The sequence below is a fragment of the Lethenteron reissneri genome, chromosome 12, assembly GCF_015708825.2.
Source record: "Lethenteron reissneri isolate LAM-NWPU_2019-01 chromosome 12, ASM1570882v1, whole genome shotgun sequence".
Classification (NCBI taxonomy): domain Eukaryota; kingdom Metazoa; phylum Chordata; class Hyperoartia; order Petromyzontiformes; family Petromyzontidae; genus Lethenteron; species Lethenteron reissneri.
In genome coordinates, this window is record NC_083790.1 from 2293915 (window position 1) to 2311347 (window position 17433).

General features: G+C 54.6%; 1 protein-coding gene across 5 annotated transcripts in view; it reads right to left on the bottom strand.

The window, feature by feature from the left end:
* Nucleotides 1-2486: 2486 nt before the first annotated feature.
* LOC133341744 (tenascin-R-like) overlaps nt 2487-17433 on the bottom strand; it is a 101450-nt gene continuing 86503 nt past the window's right edge. For all 5 annotated transcript variants that reach the window (XM_061550413.1, XM_061550414.1, XM_061550415.1 and 2 more), the window contains 13 exons: nt 15560-15682; nt 14846-14992; nt 14421-14543; nt 13482-13634; nt 12588-12710; nt 12071-12214; nt 11164-11294; nt 10448-10580; nt 9852-10003; nt 9149-9245; nt 8282-8443; nt 7726-7889; nt 2487-6886 (listed from right to left, as the gene is read on the bottom strand). In XM_061550413.1, the coding sequence (XP_061406397.1) occupies nt 6782-6886; nt 7726-7889; nt 8282-8443; nt 9149-9245; nt 9852-10003; nt 10448-10580; nt 11164-11294; nt 12071-12214; nt 12588-12710; nt 13482-13634; nt 14421-14543; nt 14846-14992; nt 15560-15682 (1757 nt within the window). In that variant the 3' untranslated portion in view covers nt 2487-6781. The remainder of the gene's footprint in view (nt 6887-7725; nt 7890-8281; nt 8444-9148; nt 9246-9851; nt 10004-10447; nt 10581-11163; nt 11295-12070; nt 12215-12587; nt 12711-13481; nt 13635-14420; nt 14544-14845; nt 14993-15559; nt 15683-17433) is intronic.

The following is a 17433-nucleotide window of genomic DNA, read 5'->3' on the forward strand; positions in this document are numbered from 1 at the left end:
TGCATCACATGGCGCGAAGTCCAACGCCGCTCACGAGCATCTTCCTTTTATATATCTCGCTGTGTGGATGTCATACACGCGCTGTGTGTGTGCGTGTCATACACACGCACACACGCACGCGCTGTGTGTGTGTGTCATACACACACAGCACTGATAATTGCCGCGGGAGGAGGAGTGGGAGAGTGGGGCGCTCGCCCCAAATTCTAATGCCATAGAGGTCGCCATCGCGTGGCGTGTCTATGGTGAACTTCTTTCGTACCGTACGTAACCAACTGTGCTAATCGTAGCTCGTGGATGGTTGGGTTGGAGGTTGTGTCCACCAAGGCCGTAGCGATGGAGTCAACATTGGGGGGGACCAAATGTTCCAGGGGATCTGGGGGTCTCCTCCCAGAAAAAAAATCTAAATTTGAAAACTAATTTCCTGTCTAAAATATTAAAAAATACACTAAGACATAAGATGGACTTTATATTTATTTTTTACAATAATGTCGAATAGTGTATTGTTTTACATGGCTGTTTTTTTCTTTTTTACCATTTCTTGTTTCATTGTATGTAATGGTAGAGATTAGGGATTTCTAAAGTACAACCATAACCACAATCATATAAATAGAAATCTACTTTTATAGTAATATATTGGGAGGGGGGACATTTTGAGCATACTTTAATATTGGGGGGGATGTGTCCCCCCAAATATATATTATAATTACGGCCTTGGTGTGCACAGATATGAACTTTGATCTGCGAGGTTGATGAGGGTGCAATTACAATATTACGGACGTGCAATGTTACTCACAACTCAACTATGGAAAGTGCTGTTTTATTATTACTGCAAATGTGCTGCTAAATGTTGAGTACACACTACACGACAATAATGATGACGATAACGAGCACAAGTCAGAATTGGACAAGTAGCCCAACGGATATGTCCGCTTCAATGCGATTCGTGACCACAATCTCTGGTCGTTGGGTTCGCAAGAATCTTAATGGGAAGTTACTGGGATCATCACTAGGGTTGTGTTTGTGTGTGAGTCACTGGGTCGTGTGTGTGTGTCACTGTGTTTATGTGTATGTGTGTTCCACTGTGTTTGTGTATGTGTGTCACTGTGTTAATGTGTGTGTGTCACTGTGTTTGTGTGTCACTGTGTTTGTGTGTCACTGGGTTGTGTGTGTACTTGTGGGGAGCGGTAGTGGAGCGGTTAGCGCACTGCGCTACGAACCTGGCGACTCGGGTTCGATTCTCGCTCACGGCCAACACCGGTGACGATTATCTGAACCGGTCCTGGGCCTCCCCCAGGTCGACTCAGCCTCAAATAAGTAGCTGGAGTAGTGTGTAAAAAAACATCGCCACTGGGGAGACAAAAGCGGCCGTGCGTGTGCCGTGCCGGCCTTCATAGGCGCTGCTCGCGAACAGCACTTGCCCCAACAGTCAGTTAGGGCTATGCGGGGGATCTTTGTCTTTACAAGTGCGCTTCCGCCTGGAATGGTCGCTGGACTTATTAGAGAGACAATTTGGCCAGCACCCATTAGGTGAAGTGAGTGTGTACGTGTGCAGTTAACGCTCTTAACTAATCAACACGCAGCCGTGGCGACGACGGTGGACACTGAAGACGTTTAACAAACGAGCCTGACATTTAGGGTAATTGAACGATAGTTTGTGTGTGTTGTGTGTGTATATGTGTGAAAGATAATTATCTGCATGCTGACTCTTGAAGGGGGAAAGCACACTGTGAGCAAGTGAAACTGAGAACGCCACATACCAGATGTACACGTGTGTAGTGTGTTTGTGTGTAGTGTGTGTGTGTGCATGTGTGTGTATCTGTGCATAGGTGCTCGCTAACAGCACTTGCCCCTACAGTCTGTTAAGGCTATACGGGGGATCTTTGTCTTTGTACCTGTGCATGTGTAGTGGGGAGCGGTAGTTGTAGTGGTTAGCACTGCGCTACGAACCTGGCGACCCGAGTTCGATTCCCGCTCACTGCCAACACCAGTGACGATTATCTGAACCGGTTCTGGGCCTCCCCTAGGTCGACTCAGCCTCTATGACTACTTGGTGCAATGTGTACACATCGCCACTAGGGGGGTTGGCCATTCACCCCCTCGTGTACTGCTCTGGCCTTAACAGCACTTGCCCCTGCGGTCTGTCAAGGCTATATACGGGGGATCTTTGTCTTTGTATGTATGTACGTGCTGTAAAATAACAACTCATTGCAGTTTCATGCCATCAAAGTGCATAGACATCATATCGATTTTTCGGCAAAAGTGTTATTGGGGCTGTGAGCCGGTGCACATCGTGGCGAGAAGGGATGACGATGACCGATGGATGACCGATGGATGACCGACGGTCGAGACTGGTGAAGGAACGGCAGGAGAAGGATTAGAGAACCGCAGCGAATCGCCCTGTCCGTGGATAAACCGCGGGCTCACGACGACGAACGCGACCACCACAGCGGTGGCGGCGGAAAGAAGGAAGAGCGTCGTCGAGTGAGTTGGTTCGTTCATCCGTTTTATTGTTCACAGAGACGCGTCGTCATTTGGCGAATTGTCTTGTCGGCAGGGTCATGGGGGGGGGGGGGGGCAGGGGGGAGATGGGAGGGGGGCGTTGGGAGGCATTTCTGTTTAACTCGACAACACAAACATCCCATGTATTATCTAACTGAAGCCCATCACAACCTCCGGTGAAATTGCAAAGCATAGTACCACTTTGTGAGAAGTGAAAAGTCGGTTCGTGTTTCGGATGGACTGGCACCGTCCATGGAAATGTGTAATTGTCACCAATGGCTCAAGGGGCAGCCCCCATTGTACGTCAGAGCAGAGTTGTTGTTGTTTAAACTTTGACTTAGAGACATCGAAACACATACGCGGCGCTGGTGAATTACACCGGTCCGACTCATGTGAGGCTGTTATGGTAAAAAATTAAAGGCAAAATCACGACCATTTGCGCGAGTTTTCACTGCCCAGGCGAGTTGTGAAATATAATCAGACGTTCCGGGGCGCAGACCTAAGCCTCCTACGGATCTCCCTTCCCCCCCCCCTGCTGCACTCCCTCCGAGGGCCGACAACCACATTTGCCATAGCAACACCTGTGTGTGTTACGTGGTCTAAATATAATACGCTATGACCAAGAATGCCCTGGGGTTTCTACTCTACCGCATACATGTGCAACTGTGATAAACTCTAAGCACTTAAAAAGTTAAGTCTAGTAGTAATAATAAAAATAACAGAAAGATCCTCGTAGCTGTATTTTGTGAGGATGCAGGAGCATTGATAGAATCTATCGAGTACGGTATATACATTTCATACACGGGCCCGGCACACATGAAGCGCAGTCCGCGCTGATGACGGTCAAAATTAAAGCGTCCAAACTGGGATTGAGGGGGAAACAACGAAACGCACGTCACCGAAATAAAAACATTGCCCTAGTAAAATAAAATAAAAACCGTGTGCCGTGTTACGAGATTATAACAGGCTTTAGACGTTTCATTGTTCACGCGGACAAGTTAAAGCAGGAATCAGTTCAAAGGACAGAGATGTAGCCGATGCACATCACAAGAAAAACGTTTTCCCAAACTGTCTCTGGCCCAGATAATACTCCATGTCACATTATCAATGTCGCCAGGACTTAGGGATTCAAATTGTAATCTCTGTCTGTGTCAAACTCGGACAGTCTTCTCTTTGGGCAGGGCAGCAAAAAGGTTTTTGGAGACCTGGGGTAAAGATATCCCCTCGGATGTGAGGACAGAGGAAAGCTGCCCATCCTCGCAACGGTGTATCGTCTGGTAGTTGTTTATAATTAGGGAGAGAATAAGGCCCTGCCATAGTAATTTGGAATTTCCACAACTGTCTCGGCACTGCCGACAACAGCAGATGCCCACGGCCGAACGCTCGTTCGAGCTCATTGGGAAACTTGACGAGACTTGACAAATCTGCATCATTAAGATAGTAAAATATTGGGTTGGCGGTAGGTTCTAGATTTGAAGCTTTCGTGACTGCAAAGATTCATATTCTTAGGTTTTTTCGGTAAAGTCACGTCGGTAAAAAAAAAGAAAAAAAAGAAAAATCACGACGTTTCGGAGGCAACACAAGCTTCTGTCTTCAGGTGGAACCGTCGCAGCACGATAGCTGTATCAACGTGACTTTACCGGAAAAAAAGAAAACCTAAGAATACTGGCGGTAGGTACCAATCAATCTCGGCCTGGCCCTGACTATGTCACGGCCAGAAGAAGGGGAATCTAACCCAGTGCCTAGTTTACATTAACAACATAACACGAGTTTGAAGCTCAAGTTTCCGTCACAGCGGCATGTGTCTCTAGAATGTTTGTCAACTCGAGTTTGAATATTGGACGATATCCCAAAATATCATGGGACATTTCAATTCGCGGCTAAGCCTGAATTTCTTCTGTCAGAATCCAGGCAGAGACGAATAGATTTCATATTCATCAGTAACAAGGTCTTGATATTTGACTCGCAAGGAACTTGATTGACTTGTAAAATCAAAGAATCACTGCTTTTGTTTCTTGTGTAAATATTTTAAAGTCCTTAAAATGTTGTTCCACCTACTGGTTCCTGCTTCTTTGATGATGTCCACAGCTATTTCACGGAGTCTGAGGGCAGCTTTCCTCTTTTGCTGTTCATAGGGCAGCGGTTTACTTTGCCCTCCAACTTGAGTTCTGGGGGGAAAAAAATCAGGCGAAACCCAGGTCCAATCAAGCCACCTTGTTGGCCAACCCATCGCAACGAGGTATCTGCTGCGCCACGGTGGGCCCTCTAACAAATAACGCCCCGCTCTACAGCCGACATTCGGTAACAGAATAATCCGAAGAATGATTCGGACACCTCGCTCAAAATCCAAACACCGGCTCTAACCAAGCTTTAAGTAGCGACCGCGTGCAAAAGCTACAAACACACACACACGCACGTGCTTGCTGGGGCACACACAAAGTCTTCACAGATACACCTCAACCATAAACTAACGATGCGCCTTACCGCTAACCAACAAATCCACTTTCCAGGACAATCAACGCGTGCAGGTTTCAACTTAACGATGACCGCTCACCCGTCTTTGGTGCGGGACAAGTTACCGCGAGTCTCCGAGTGGACATTGTCGTGCACGATGCCGATGGCGTCATCATCGTCATCATCATCATCGGTGTCGTCACTTCTAATACGTTGTTGCGCCGTTGAAAATCCTCTTTCACCGCGTGTGACGATACGAAGCGACGAGCGCGCGTGGCGACATCAGCAACGTGATACCGTGCAGCGTGCGCCCCACCTCCAAGTCGACCTCAATCGCAGAGGCTGCGACGTTAGACCACGAGCCAATGGGGGTTGATCGGTACCACCTGGGAAGACAAACGCTACCAGTGTCCACCATGGGCAGTGTCCACCGTGATCCAGTTTCATTTGCAGATGCATTTCCTGTTTATTTTCGTCTTCCGTGGATGATTACCATCACATTCGTTTTTTTGGGGTTCTCAAATGTACTACGGTACCGTTTGCTAACAACACGTTTCTAAAAAAAAAGCTACCACGTCGACCTTGCTATCATACATGGTTGTGATCTAGAGATAGCACGCTGCAAATAAATCACTGGTAGCATTTGCCAGCCTAGGTAGTACCGATAAGGGGTTATTGGCATCATTGGCTCAAGAGACATACTGGAAACCTGTTTTGGTTTCGAATTCAAATGACAATGGAGAGTGGATTTTTTTTTTATCTATAGGCGAGTGGCAGCAGTGCTCTGTGATTGTATATTATATATACACACACACTCACAGACAACATGGGATTTGTATAATGCCATAGACGAAGTGTTTCTAAACCTGTCGTGAAAGATGCATGACCACTCATTTATTGAATAAACCGTCAAACTATCTGATTAATAATAGAGTTCCCCAACGATGTAACATTCGCAAATAAAAAAAAAACACCCACAATGTTTTAATCACAGCATGCCACTTAAATATGGGAGCAGTCACAAATAAACCCTAGGCCGTTTATCCCTTCCACAAGTCACGATTACTTACGGATCATCACAATCCCCATGCAACGCGTTCGACAGTTTTCGTTGCGTCTTTTCACCGTCTCCGTTTGCATCGTTCGCCCCGTACGTTCTCTCTCGCTCTCTCTCTCGCTGCCCTGTTCGCCGAGCAGAAACCCAGTCGGTCTCGACTGTGAGGAAACCCGGTTGCGTGCAAGTGTTCGCAACTGGTTGCAGAGGCGCGCAAGTTACGCGACTTTGGTAGTGGGCGGGTGACCGGGCGGGCGGGCGTCGCGTTCGCCGTGGAGGTTCGCGGTTCGAATCCGGCGGGCCGCCCTGGTTAACGCTGCGGCGGTGTGCGCCGACCGTAACGATCGCAACGCCGCCGTCTCGCTTCGCTCGCAGTGGGACTTTAAAGATCCCGCGACGTCGTTTTCCCAAGAGAGCAAGGCCATCGCGAGTGCCGGCGTCAGGGTCCAAATTTTTCTCAATCGGATAATGACACCGCACGCTACTCAATTGGGATGACGCACGGTGGCAGTCGTCAGACAACCCGACCCGGCAGACTGATGTCCCAGGTCACGCTCGGCGAATGAGACTCCAGCCTGGTCTCCCGAGTGCTCACCATGGCTAAACAAAAATACAAAATAAAACCCATCGCTCAGGTGTGCATCTGCCTTTGGGTGAATGGGTTCGTGCTCTGGCCAGTGTGGGGTGAGTGGGAGGAGGGGGAGGGGAGGGGAGGGGGTGTGAGGGGAGGGGGCTCCGCTGGGGGGTCGAGATGGGAAGGAAGGAGGTGAGCGTTTAGCGCTGCTCCCCGGGCGGGTGCACGTATCCGTGTGGACGCATCTTCATCTCGACGAAGGGGATGGAGTGCTCGTGGCCCTTCCAGTGGTACCAGTTGATGCCCTGCCCAGCGGCACGCACACGCACACGCACACGGACACGGCGTCACCACGGCGCTCACACGAGCTCTCACGCCGGGGCTCAACGGTGTCGCATTCCGCGCATGCAGCAATGCGATCGCGCGCACGGCCGGGCCGAGCATGGTTACGTCATTCACACGACCAAAGCGACATTTGCGGACCGTGTTTCTCCATTCCGCCAAAGGCGGCCGCGACACCTGGGAAAGAAGGATGCATGCGGTTCGGCGACGCAGAGCAACTTCTGAGGGCGGAGAGTCAGACACTCCCAAGTTATAGACCTTTGTCTGGGGCACGACGGCTAAGGAATGCGCAACTCCGTTGCATTGCCGAAGCAACGAATTTGGATTGTTTAACGTAGGACGCCGTGCAAAGTACGAAGCGTGGAACAAATAATTATTATAGCGAATCTACCCTTCTCCGCGTTGATACGGAGGGCGCTATTGGCGTATCTTATAATGCGCGCCGTGTCCACGGATACCTGCACAGCTAACCGTGTCCATGTGCGGGTAACCGCACATGGACACATAACGGGAAGACGGGAAGAATCCGCAGCCCATTCCGGGTGACTCTTCTTACCCGCGACTGGCATCCACGGTATAGCAGAATTGGCGGATATTATGGGGGGATATAAGGTGCTGCGGATAGATTGAAAATTAATTTCTTTAGAACTGCTTTTTGTCTTCAGTTTGTTGCCCTTCCCCCCCGCCGCACCTGCGATTAGCACGGCTGGCCACGTACGGCGCGAGAGAAGCTCAACATCATACGCGGCACACAAGGGGCGTTTCCCCGCACGCGCTGTGCGGGCTGCGTCGGCGCGAGCACCTGGCTGTGGCTGGCCTCGCCGTACTTCCCGTTGAGGTTGACGCGGTGGCAGTTCTTGTACCACCACGCGCCCTTGTAGGAGATGGCGCAGTTCGTCACCGCCACGTCGTTGTCGCGGTCCGGCGCCGAGAACGGCCGGCCCTGGTGGTAGGACAGCGAGTCGCCTGCGTGGCGCGGCACGGCCCGCCGGGGATCATCCGGGGTCAAGGGTCGGTGGGAGGTGAGGGGGCAGGGAGTGCAGGGGGGGGGGGCAGGGTGAGGGTCACAAACAGATGCACGTTGAACGCGCGCTCAAACAATCTAAAGCCACGCATCGCACGGATTTCTGTAACGCTCTCCACCGTGCGCCAAGAGGCGTTCTCGTCTCCTCCGGTATCCTAGGGTCAGAGTTACCTCAATCCAGCAGTGCCCGGCTTATATTGGCGAGGTGCGGTGGCATTAGCAGCTTTGCCCATGACAAAAACCTTGATCAACTTCTCTGCCTCGTCTGGGTCTGTGGGTCCGGCCGTGCCCGCGGTGCCGTGCGGTGCGTGCGTGTGCCGGGCCAACCCCCTACCGGCCGTGCCGTTGTAGGCCCCGATCCGCAGGCGGTACAGCGCGACGGCGTCGGCCACGGCGAAGCGGTCGTAGAAGGCGAAGGCCTCCTCGGGGCCGTCGTGCAGGTCCACGCGCAGGTCGTAGCGGCCCTGCTGCGTCAGCCGGTGGAGGTTGTCCAGACCTGGGGAGCGGCGATCGCCAGCGGCCGTCAGAACGTCGCACAGAACCCTTCGTCCGCACGGCCTTCCTTCTGAGAGTGCGTCGTTTCAGCAGCATTGACTCAAGACAAGCAAATTCTGGGCCGGTTTCGACGTTCAGTGTTCTCGTCAGTGGGGTCGGGGCTTGCGCTGATGGGGAAATGGAGTGGCGGTAGTGGTGAGGACGGTGGTGGTGGTGGTGGCGATGAGGGTAATGAAAATGTGCAAACGGAGTGATCTTGGGGTTAGTTTAACGTCAAGCCACCACCCCTGACTTTAACAAAGTACGAGATATCCTGGCAAACAGCTGCCTGCGACGAATGGCGTCGATTCACGGGCACTGTCTAAAAGAGGCAAAACAGCGCGGGGGAGACCCAGATGAATTATACGCTGTCCACACGGTTGATGCACCGTGTGGCAACTCTCAACTTCATGGCGATCGTCACTGGCCATTGTCGCCAGCAACACTTTTATTTATGACGAGCAACCTGCTACAGCAATAGCATACGGTGACCGTGGAGTTCCGGTATTTGCGTGTGTGAATTTTGTAGTGGTTGTGTGCGTGAGCGTGCATGCGTGCGTGCGTGCGCGTTTGGTGGTTGTTGATGGCTGTTGCTGCTGTTGTTGTTGTTGTCGCGGTTGGAGCGGTGGTCATGCCGGTGACCCGCGGTGGCTGTGCTTGAACCGACCGAGCCAGAACTCATCGCGGAGGTCGCCGAATCCCCGCGCATACGACTTCCAATCGCGGAAGAACTCGGTGCGTCCGTTCTGCCGCCGCTGGAACACCTATAGCGACGGGCATGGCGGGGGGGGGGGCGTCAACGCCACCCCGTTAGTGAACGTTGATTGACGTCGATGCAAGTCCGTGCAATATTTTGTGAGTTTCCCATGTGACGCAGTTGCTTTTCGCTCCGATTTCTATTCGCTTCATTTCTGTACCTCGAATTTATTTGTTTTTGCTTTTGTCGATTTTGTGAATCACGTCACTCTGGCAAAATGAGACTTATCCTGGTCTCTTGAGTGGCCACACAAGCCAAACTATGGCCGGCACAAAAAACCCACCGTAGTCTCCGCTGCTTCAACGGAGGATGAGGAACAGCAAAATGACACGAACTCTCTCTCTCTGCCGAAGCCCTCTCATCGTGGCCAGCAGACCTCGACATTGGCATCTGGCTCCTAAGCACATTGCCACTACCATCGTGCGCAATAATGGAGTTACACAACTATACTACACATCCATACTCCACATCTATAATAACAAAAGGAACATTTTGATTAAAAAAATTCCCCACCCAAAAATGTTGTTGGTTAATTTGCGCTACGAATCTTAACTAGGGCCGACATGTATAGGACACATACGCGTGTGTATACACGTGGACACACATTACTCACAATCCAGCCGCCCCCGTCCGTGCTCATGTCACAGAAGACGAGCAGCGGCTGCGACTCGTTGTTGCGCACGTACACCGTGTACACGCGGCTCTCCGTCTCGCCGTTGAGCGACTGCTCCGCGCAGTCCTGGGGGTTCTGGATCAGACGCCCGTCTGTGGTGGGACGCACGCACGCCAAGACATACAGACACAACAAAGCTCCCCCGCATTGCCTTTGACACTCTTTTGGGGTAAGTGCTGGCACGGCACACACCACACCCGGCCACCTTTGTCTCCCCGGTAGCGGAGTTTACACACCACACCAGGTATTCATCTGAGACCAAGTCGACCTCGGGGAGGCCCAGGAACGGTTAAGACAAGCGAGCTAACCGCTACGCTACCGATCCCCGCACACACCTACACACAAAGACAAAGATCCCCCGTGTAGCATTAGCAGACTGTTAGGGCAAGTGCTGCTAGCGAGCTCCTATGAAGGCTCGTACGGCACCCGAGGGGGTGGGTGGGTGGCCAGCACCAAGCACATGCACACACAGGCACACACACGTGTGCGTGCGCGCATGTGTGTGTGCGTGCGTGCGAGCTGGCCGCGCCCGGTACCGGTGGTGAAGTCGGCGAGGGCGGCGGCGCTGCGCTCGTCCCCGCGCAGGGCGTACAGGCCGGCGCTGTAGGGCGTGCTCCTCGTCAGGCCATCGAGATGCCGCGACGAGGCCCCCGCGTCCACCTGCAGCTCCTGCACGGAAACGATACGAAGGTCCCCCGTGTAGCCCACACCGTGGACCGTGACCCTCTGGTACGATCGGCAGAGGTGATCCCGCTGGGACGTGTCAACGCGCCGGTGGCGCCCGTCTCGGACGCGACGAGAGAAAGCCGATCGACGGGGCAAGTTGTAAGTGAATGGATGAGAGCCACGCGTCACGTTAGGTGGACTGATCCGATGCCTGACGGTTCAAGGATTCCGTGGTGGCTAGGGGATGTTAACTACCTAGCCTGGTATAAAGGAGGTCGTGGGTTCGATCCCGACCCTGACGCCTGCTGCTGTATACTTGGGAGTTTGCGTGTCTCTCTCTCCCCGTGGTCACGTGGCTTTTTCTCCAGGTCCTCCGGTGTGTCCCTCCACATTTAGAATGAACATCAGGCATTTCGCGTATATGGCTGCTATAAATTCCCACGTGACGATAAGCCACTTCGTTGAGCTATCATTTGTGATAGCCAGAGTGGTCGCTTCTGAAAAAGCGCTACGTAGCTCAGTGGGCCTTTTATTTTATTCCGGCGAGCCGAGCGTGCGGCGCAGGAGAAGGCGCGTTGTCGCTCACCGTGGTGTCGCCGTCGGGGCCCTGCACCCTCAGCGTGTATCCCGTGATGTTGGCGAGCGGCGGGCGCCACGTGAGCAGCGCGCTCTGCCCGGCCACCTCCACGGCCGCCAGGTCGCGCGGAGCGTCGATCGCTGCAGGAGGCGGGCAGCGGATACCGGGGAGCAGATACGCGGAGGGGACGGCGAGGAGGTTCGTGTGTGCGTGTGTGTGTGTGTGGGGGTGTGCGTGTGTGTGCATGTGTGTGCGTGTGTTGGGGGGGGGAGGGGGAATGGCAGTGCAACGGTTAACGAGCTGCGGCCAACACCAGTGACGATGATCTGAACGGGGTCGTATTTATGTGTCTGTATGTATGTTGAACTTCTTTTGCACCGTACGTAGCCAACCGTGATAATCGGAGGTGCCGTGGAATAACAGATTGGGCTAGTGCTACGTTAGTAAAAGTGAACACAAGGATGGGTGAGCTAGGAACGTGGCGGTTTTTCGCTGTCATGCTGTACGGCTCTCCGATGGAGGCCTAACGGCGAGAAACACTATTGCCGGAGTACAGCAGATGCGGTCACTTCCTTAGTGAATGGACGACCGATGAAGAAGACTGGGCAACGTTACCGCTCAGAGTGACTTTGTCTCATCTCAACACAATTGAAAGGGCATCCCCAGCGGCAGCTGTCCCTGACTCAGCACCTGGCTTGCAATAAGGGGCATTACTGTGGTCTGCCAGTAGGGGAGCGGTGGTTGCAATGCATCATCCAAATTTAGTAATTTGCGGGTCGTTTTTCGAATTCAGAAGCTTTGGCCGCACAAGCCACACTGTACACACGTGCGCTGACTTATGTACACACCCGAGCGTACGCCCACGCACACACGCACGTGCGCACACGCGCACACACATGCACACACACGCACGTACCGGTAGTGACTGAGGAGGAGATGGGCTCGCTCTCGACGGCGCCGCTCAGTGACGCGACGCTCACCTCGTACTCGGTGCCCGGGGAGAGCCCGGTGAGCGTGTGGCTCACCAGCGCGCCCGCCACTGTCACGCTCTCCACCTCGCCTGGCACGGCGGCAACGACGGCACAGCGCGGCGCCGGGGTCAGCGCGGATCGGACGGGGGGGTCAACGCGGCATGGCGCGGGGTCAACAAGGGGTCAACGCGACATGACACGGGGTCAACAAGGGGTCAACGCGCCATGACGCGGGGTCAACAAGGGGTCAATGCGGCATGACGCGGGGTCAACAAGGGGTCAACGCTACATGACGCGGGGTCATCAAGGGGTCAACGCTGCATGACGCGGGGTCAACAAGGTGTCAATGCGGCATGACGCGGGGTCATCAAGGGGTCAACGCTGCATGACGCAGGGTCAACAAGGGGTCAACGTGACGTGCCGTGGGGGGGGGAGGGGGCAAAGAGACGACGGCCCTCTCACCCCCGTCAGTGGGCACGTAGGAGACGATGAACCAGTCGGGCGCGGGGGTCGGGCTCAGCCACTTCACCTCCACCGTGCTCTCCGTCACGGAGCCAAAGGTCACCGCCAGCGGGGAGCCCGAGGCTGTACGAGAGGGCGGTCACACGGCATTGACAGCGCTTCTATTGCACCTCCAATTAGCGCCCCCCCCCCCACCCCGTGCACCTCTGATTAGCACGGTTGGCTACGTACGGTGCGAAAGAAGTTCAACGTGCATACATACAGGTGGCAACCTTTGCCCTTGGACATTGATTTTCAAACAAATTTTTGTATTTTATTTTAAGTGTCATTTTATACACTAGTAAAACAAATATTTTACCCGTACACGAACAGTTACTTCAAGTACTCCCAAAGGGTGTTTTCGCCCATCGCCCATGCACGGATGACAGTGACGATCAAGACATCAGGAGAAAGTCAGAGCAAAGCCCTCTGGCCGATCGAATTTAGCGTCACGGCATTTGGTGCTCATCTCCCGCTTACAGCCCTGCTGAGCCAGCGGTGGAAATTCTGCATTCCTATGGCCTGTCGGCGAGTCCATCCTGTAGCGCAAGCACTGTTAACTTCTCCCCATGGTGGTACTCATTTCATCGACCCTGGAAAGATGATGGGCTGAGTCAACCCACCCAACCAGGGATTGACCTCGCGACCTTACGACTTGCAGCCATTCGCTCTACTGCTGGGCCGGATATGGCATAACCATACATGGGGGGATCGGCGGGGAGGGGTTGGGGGGAGTAGAGGGGTGGGTGGGGGTGGAGCGGCGGGCGGTGGGGGTGGAGGGGGGTGAGGGTGAGAGGCTGAGCGATCGGCCGCAGCACCGTGGCTCCGATAGCCGGGGGGCCTCGCGCTCCTCACCCGTGGTGAAGGTGGTGGCCCGGGACGGGCTCTCCAGGGCCCCCTTGACGGCGCGCACCGTCGCGTGGTACGTGCTCGCCGGGCGCAGCCCCGTCAGCTGCTGCTCGAGGCTGGGGGCCGGAACGTTGAGAGTTTCCTCCTCCTCTCCGCCCGCTGCCGGAACAGAACACGCGAACCGTGGTCATGACGTTGGTGGTGGCGACGCGGTTAAGGCGCGGCGGGCTGACGAGCGAGTTTGATCCCTCGCCGTGGCTATCTGGCGACGAGAGCGACGTGCTTGAGCACTTAACTTACTTGGGGGGGGAGAGAAGGCGATAACGTTCGGAGTAGGATTTTCCAATTGTTCATAAAGACCTGGTGCTGACTGAGAAATGTCTCTGGGTTTAGTCTCCATTGGGACCGGTGGTGGCCCTGTATACGGTACAGCACAACCACAGATTGCTACGTAAACTATAAACGAAACGAATTTTTTTTTCCAGGTAACGCACACTGAGCTACAGAGATAGATCAAATAAGTGGCTTGTCATGTGAAATTTCCTAGCAGGTAAATACTCTGAAAACATGTCGATTCTAAATCTGGAGGGGGAAAACCAGAAGAAAACGGAGGATCCGAAGAAAATTCACACAACCACAGGGAGAATATGATCATTTAAAATATACAGGCATCAGGATCGGGATCGAACTCCACTGGCCTCCTGTATACGAGGCGAGGTAGTTAACAGCTTGCAACCGTTGCAGGACTCTCATTGAATTATGAAGCGGGATTACGATGCGGTACAATATTCTACTTATTTTCCATTGTGGGCAATGCGGCGCATCTGGTAAAGTCCCCCACCCCCCCCCCAGACGACATTGGTGTGACCCCCCAACCAAACCTGACCCAGCCCCCCAACACCCCCCAACTTCCCCATGCCAGTCGCACTCAACGCCCGAGCTCACGGTGGCCGCTCGTGGAGTAGGTGACGATGTAAGAGTCGACGGGCGCCCGTCCCGGACGCCACACCAGCAGCGCCTCGGAGGCCACCACGTTCACGGCCAGCAGCGCCACGGGGCCGTCCAGCACTCGGGTGGCGGCGGCGGCGGCGGTGGCGGCGTGAGAGAGAGAGAGGATGGAGTGGGTGGAGCGTGGGTGAGTTGGCACGGGGGGGGGGGGGCGGAAAGGAGGGGGAAAGCACAAACCAAGCAGACAGCAAAAACTCTGAAATGTCAGATTCATTCGTTCGTTATTCATTCAATCGTCCACCGCCACCTCCCTCAAGCAGCGTGGGCTGGTGGGGCTCAGCCCTCTCCGGCCATCGCGACGCTTACACGGCCGTGGGGGGGAGGGGTGAGGGGAGACCCGGTGCTCCGTTTTGCGCCGCTACCGGTGGTGACGCTCCCCGTGGAGGCGTCGTTGTTGTCGGGGTCGGGGAGGTAGGCGAGCCCCACCGTGTACTCCGTGCCCGGTGCGAGGTCCTGCAGCGTGTACTCCGTCACGCCGCCCGCCAGCGACACCGTCTCACGATCCCCATCTACGGGGGACGGGGGCGGCGGACGCGACGCAATGAGCAGGCTCGCCGTGGCCCCATCATCGTCGTTGTCAGAGCGTCGTAGTCTCAGCCGGAAGAATCCAGAATGCTGTTACAAGGAATTGTCTTGCTGTATGCCAGTGGTGGCGGCGGTGGCAGCGGTGGTGGTGGTGGGGGTGGCAGTGGTGGCAGGGATGGCGGTGGTCGCGGTGATGGCGGCGGTGGTGGTGGTGGCAGTGATGGCGGTGGTGGTGGCAGTGGTGGTGGCGGTGGTGCCAGGGGTGGCAGTGGTAGCAGTGGTGGTGGCGGTGGTGGCAGTGGCGACGCCGGTGGTGGTGACGGTAGTGGCAGTGGTGGTATCGGTGGTGGCGGCAGGCGGTCGTGGTGGTAGTTGTTGCGGTGGTGGCAGTGGCAGGTGGTGGCAGGGGTGGTGGTGGTGGTGGTGGCGGCGGTGATGACGGTGGTGGCTTCGCCGCTGCACGTGGCTGCTTGTATTCCAGCGCCATGGAGGCAGCAGTAGCGAGGGTTGCACCAACTGCGCCGTTCACCTGCCGGCGTTGGCCGACTCACCTCCGCCCGTGAGCTCGTAGGACAGCTGGTAGGAGCTGGGGGTGGGCTCCCTGGCAGCCCAGCTCACCGTGACGCTCGTCTGGGTCACGTTCGAGAAGGAGAGCTTCGTCGGCGGGTTCAGGGCTACGGGAGGGGAGGAGATGACGGGGCATTTGACAGCAGGAGAGGGAAGGGGACGGTGAACAGGATTGGAATGGATAGAGTCAAATAAGCATTGTTTAGCAGATTGTATATACAGGCAGTAGCTGTCATATGGGACAGTCCACCATGCATATGTACACGTGTCCCTCTGTCTAAGTCGAACAAGCATATTCCTTTCTATCCAAATAATTCAGTAAGTAATGTGCAACTGGTAATGCCGAAATGAAAGTCAGTGGTGGAATGCTCACATTTCTATGGCGACTGCTGATTTGCCAACAAAAGTGGTACTTCTTTGACCGATCATGTAAGAATGATGGGCTGCGCCAACCCCCAACCAGGAATAGAACTTGTGAACGCGGCAGATTTTGAGCCGTGCGCTCTCTGCTCCTTTACCACCCCGAGCACACATCATCACGCTGAGATGTCTCCACATCCACCGTACCTCTCGCTCGGGCCGTGGCTACAAGTCGTGGCCCATTCCCTCGCCTACAGCCTACCAACAAGCTGGGAAATATCCCGCGGCAAATGAAGCCCCCCTCCCACCCCCACCCGACTGCAACCAATGGTTTCTTTCTTTTATTCGTTTTGTATAAAGATAAAAACCTCAAGACAAATCTCGGGGCGCAAAACCCGAGTGTGCACGCTCGGGTAACCACACACTGCATGCAAGAAAAATATGAAAATTAGTGCGGCATTTGCGATGTGATGAACAAGGCAGCGGCGGTGGTTGGTTGGTGAGCAAAGTGAATCAAAATAAAAACCCAGACGCGTTCCCAGTCAGGCAATGAAAACCATGCTGAGAACAGAAAAGAAAAACAGAGAATAATTAAAACAGACGAACCCAAGCCATTCTCAAGAGACCACAGATTTCAGTCATGTCACAACTAGAGTTGCCACCTGTCCCGTTTTTCACAGGACCGTCCTCCTCTTTAAGGTGGCAGTTGCCCTTGAAAATATCGGAGTCTTCCTAAAGGACGTTAAAAATCGTCGTTGTTTTTGTCAGCTGTGGAATAATCATCATAATCATCATAATCCTGCACCACCGTTCACACGCAGTTCTCCACTCGTCCTGCATTGCGAGATATCCTTCTTCTTCCGGGGATGATGTCTCCCAGTTGTTATTGTACCTTAGAGGTGGCAACCCTAGTCCACCCCCCACCTCGGAATCGTCCCAATGCGTTAGAATTCATCGTCGCTGATGATGATGGTGGCGACGACGACGACGGTGATGTCGTCGATGAATGGCAGCTTTAGCTGAAAGATGTCGCGCAGCCACTCACGCACAGCGCACTACGCAAGCCCCCGCCCTGCCGATGCACCGGTCCGAGCCCGGGATGGAAGAACGAAAGAAAAGCACGCGATGCAGAGAGAGACGAAGAGAAACAGGCGTTCTCAGCTGATGGGGCCGGTTGACTGGCAGGCAGCAGGCAGCAGGCGGGCGGGCAGGCAGGCGGGTTGGGCAGGAGGGTGGGCGGGCGATTTCGCGGTCGGACTTGGGCATGCGCTCCACGTCGGCGCGGTTACCTGAAGTCCGAGCCACAACCTCGAGGGGCTTCGTGAGCTGTGAGCCACGCACGCCGTGTAACGCTATCTCGTATCGCGTGCCGGGCTGCAGGCCTGTCAGCTTGGCGCGGGTCGCCGAGGCCGGTGCCAGGAGGCTCCACGACTTGCCGGGGATGTCCTTGGAGGGTCCTCTTCCTCCTCCTCCTCCTCTGCCGCCACCGCCGATGGGC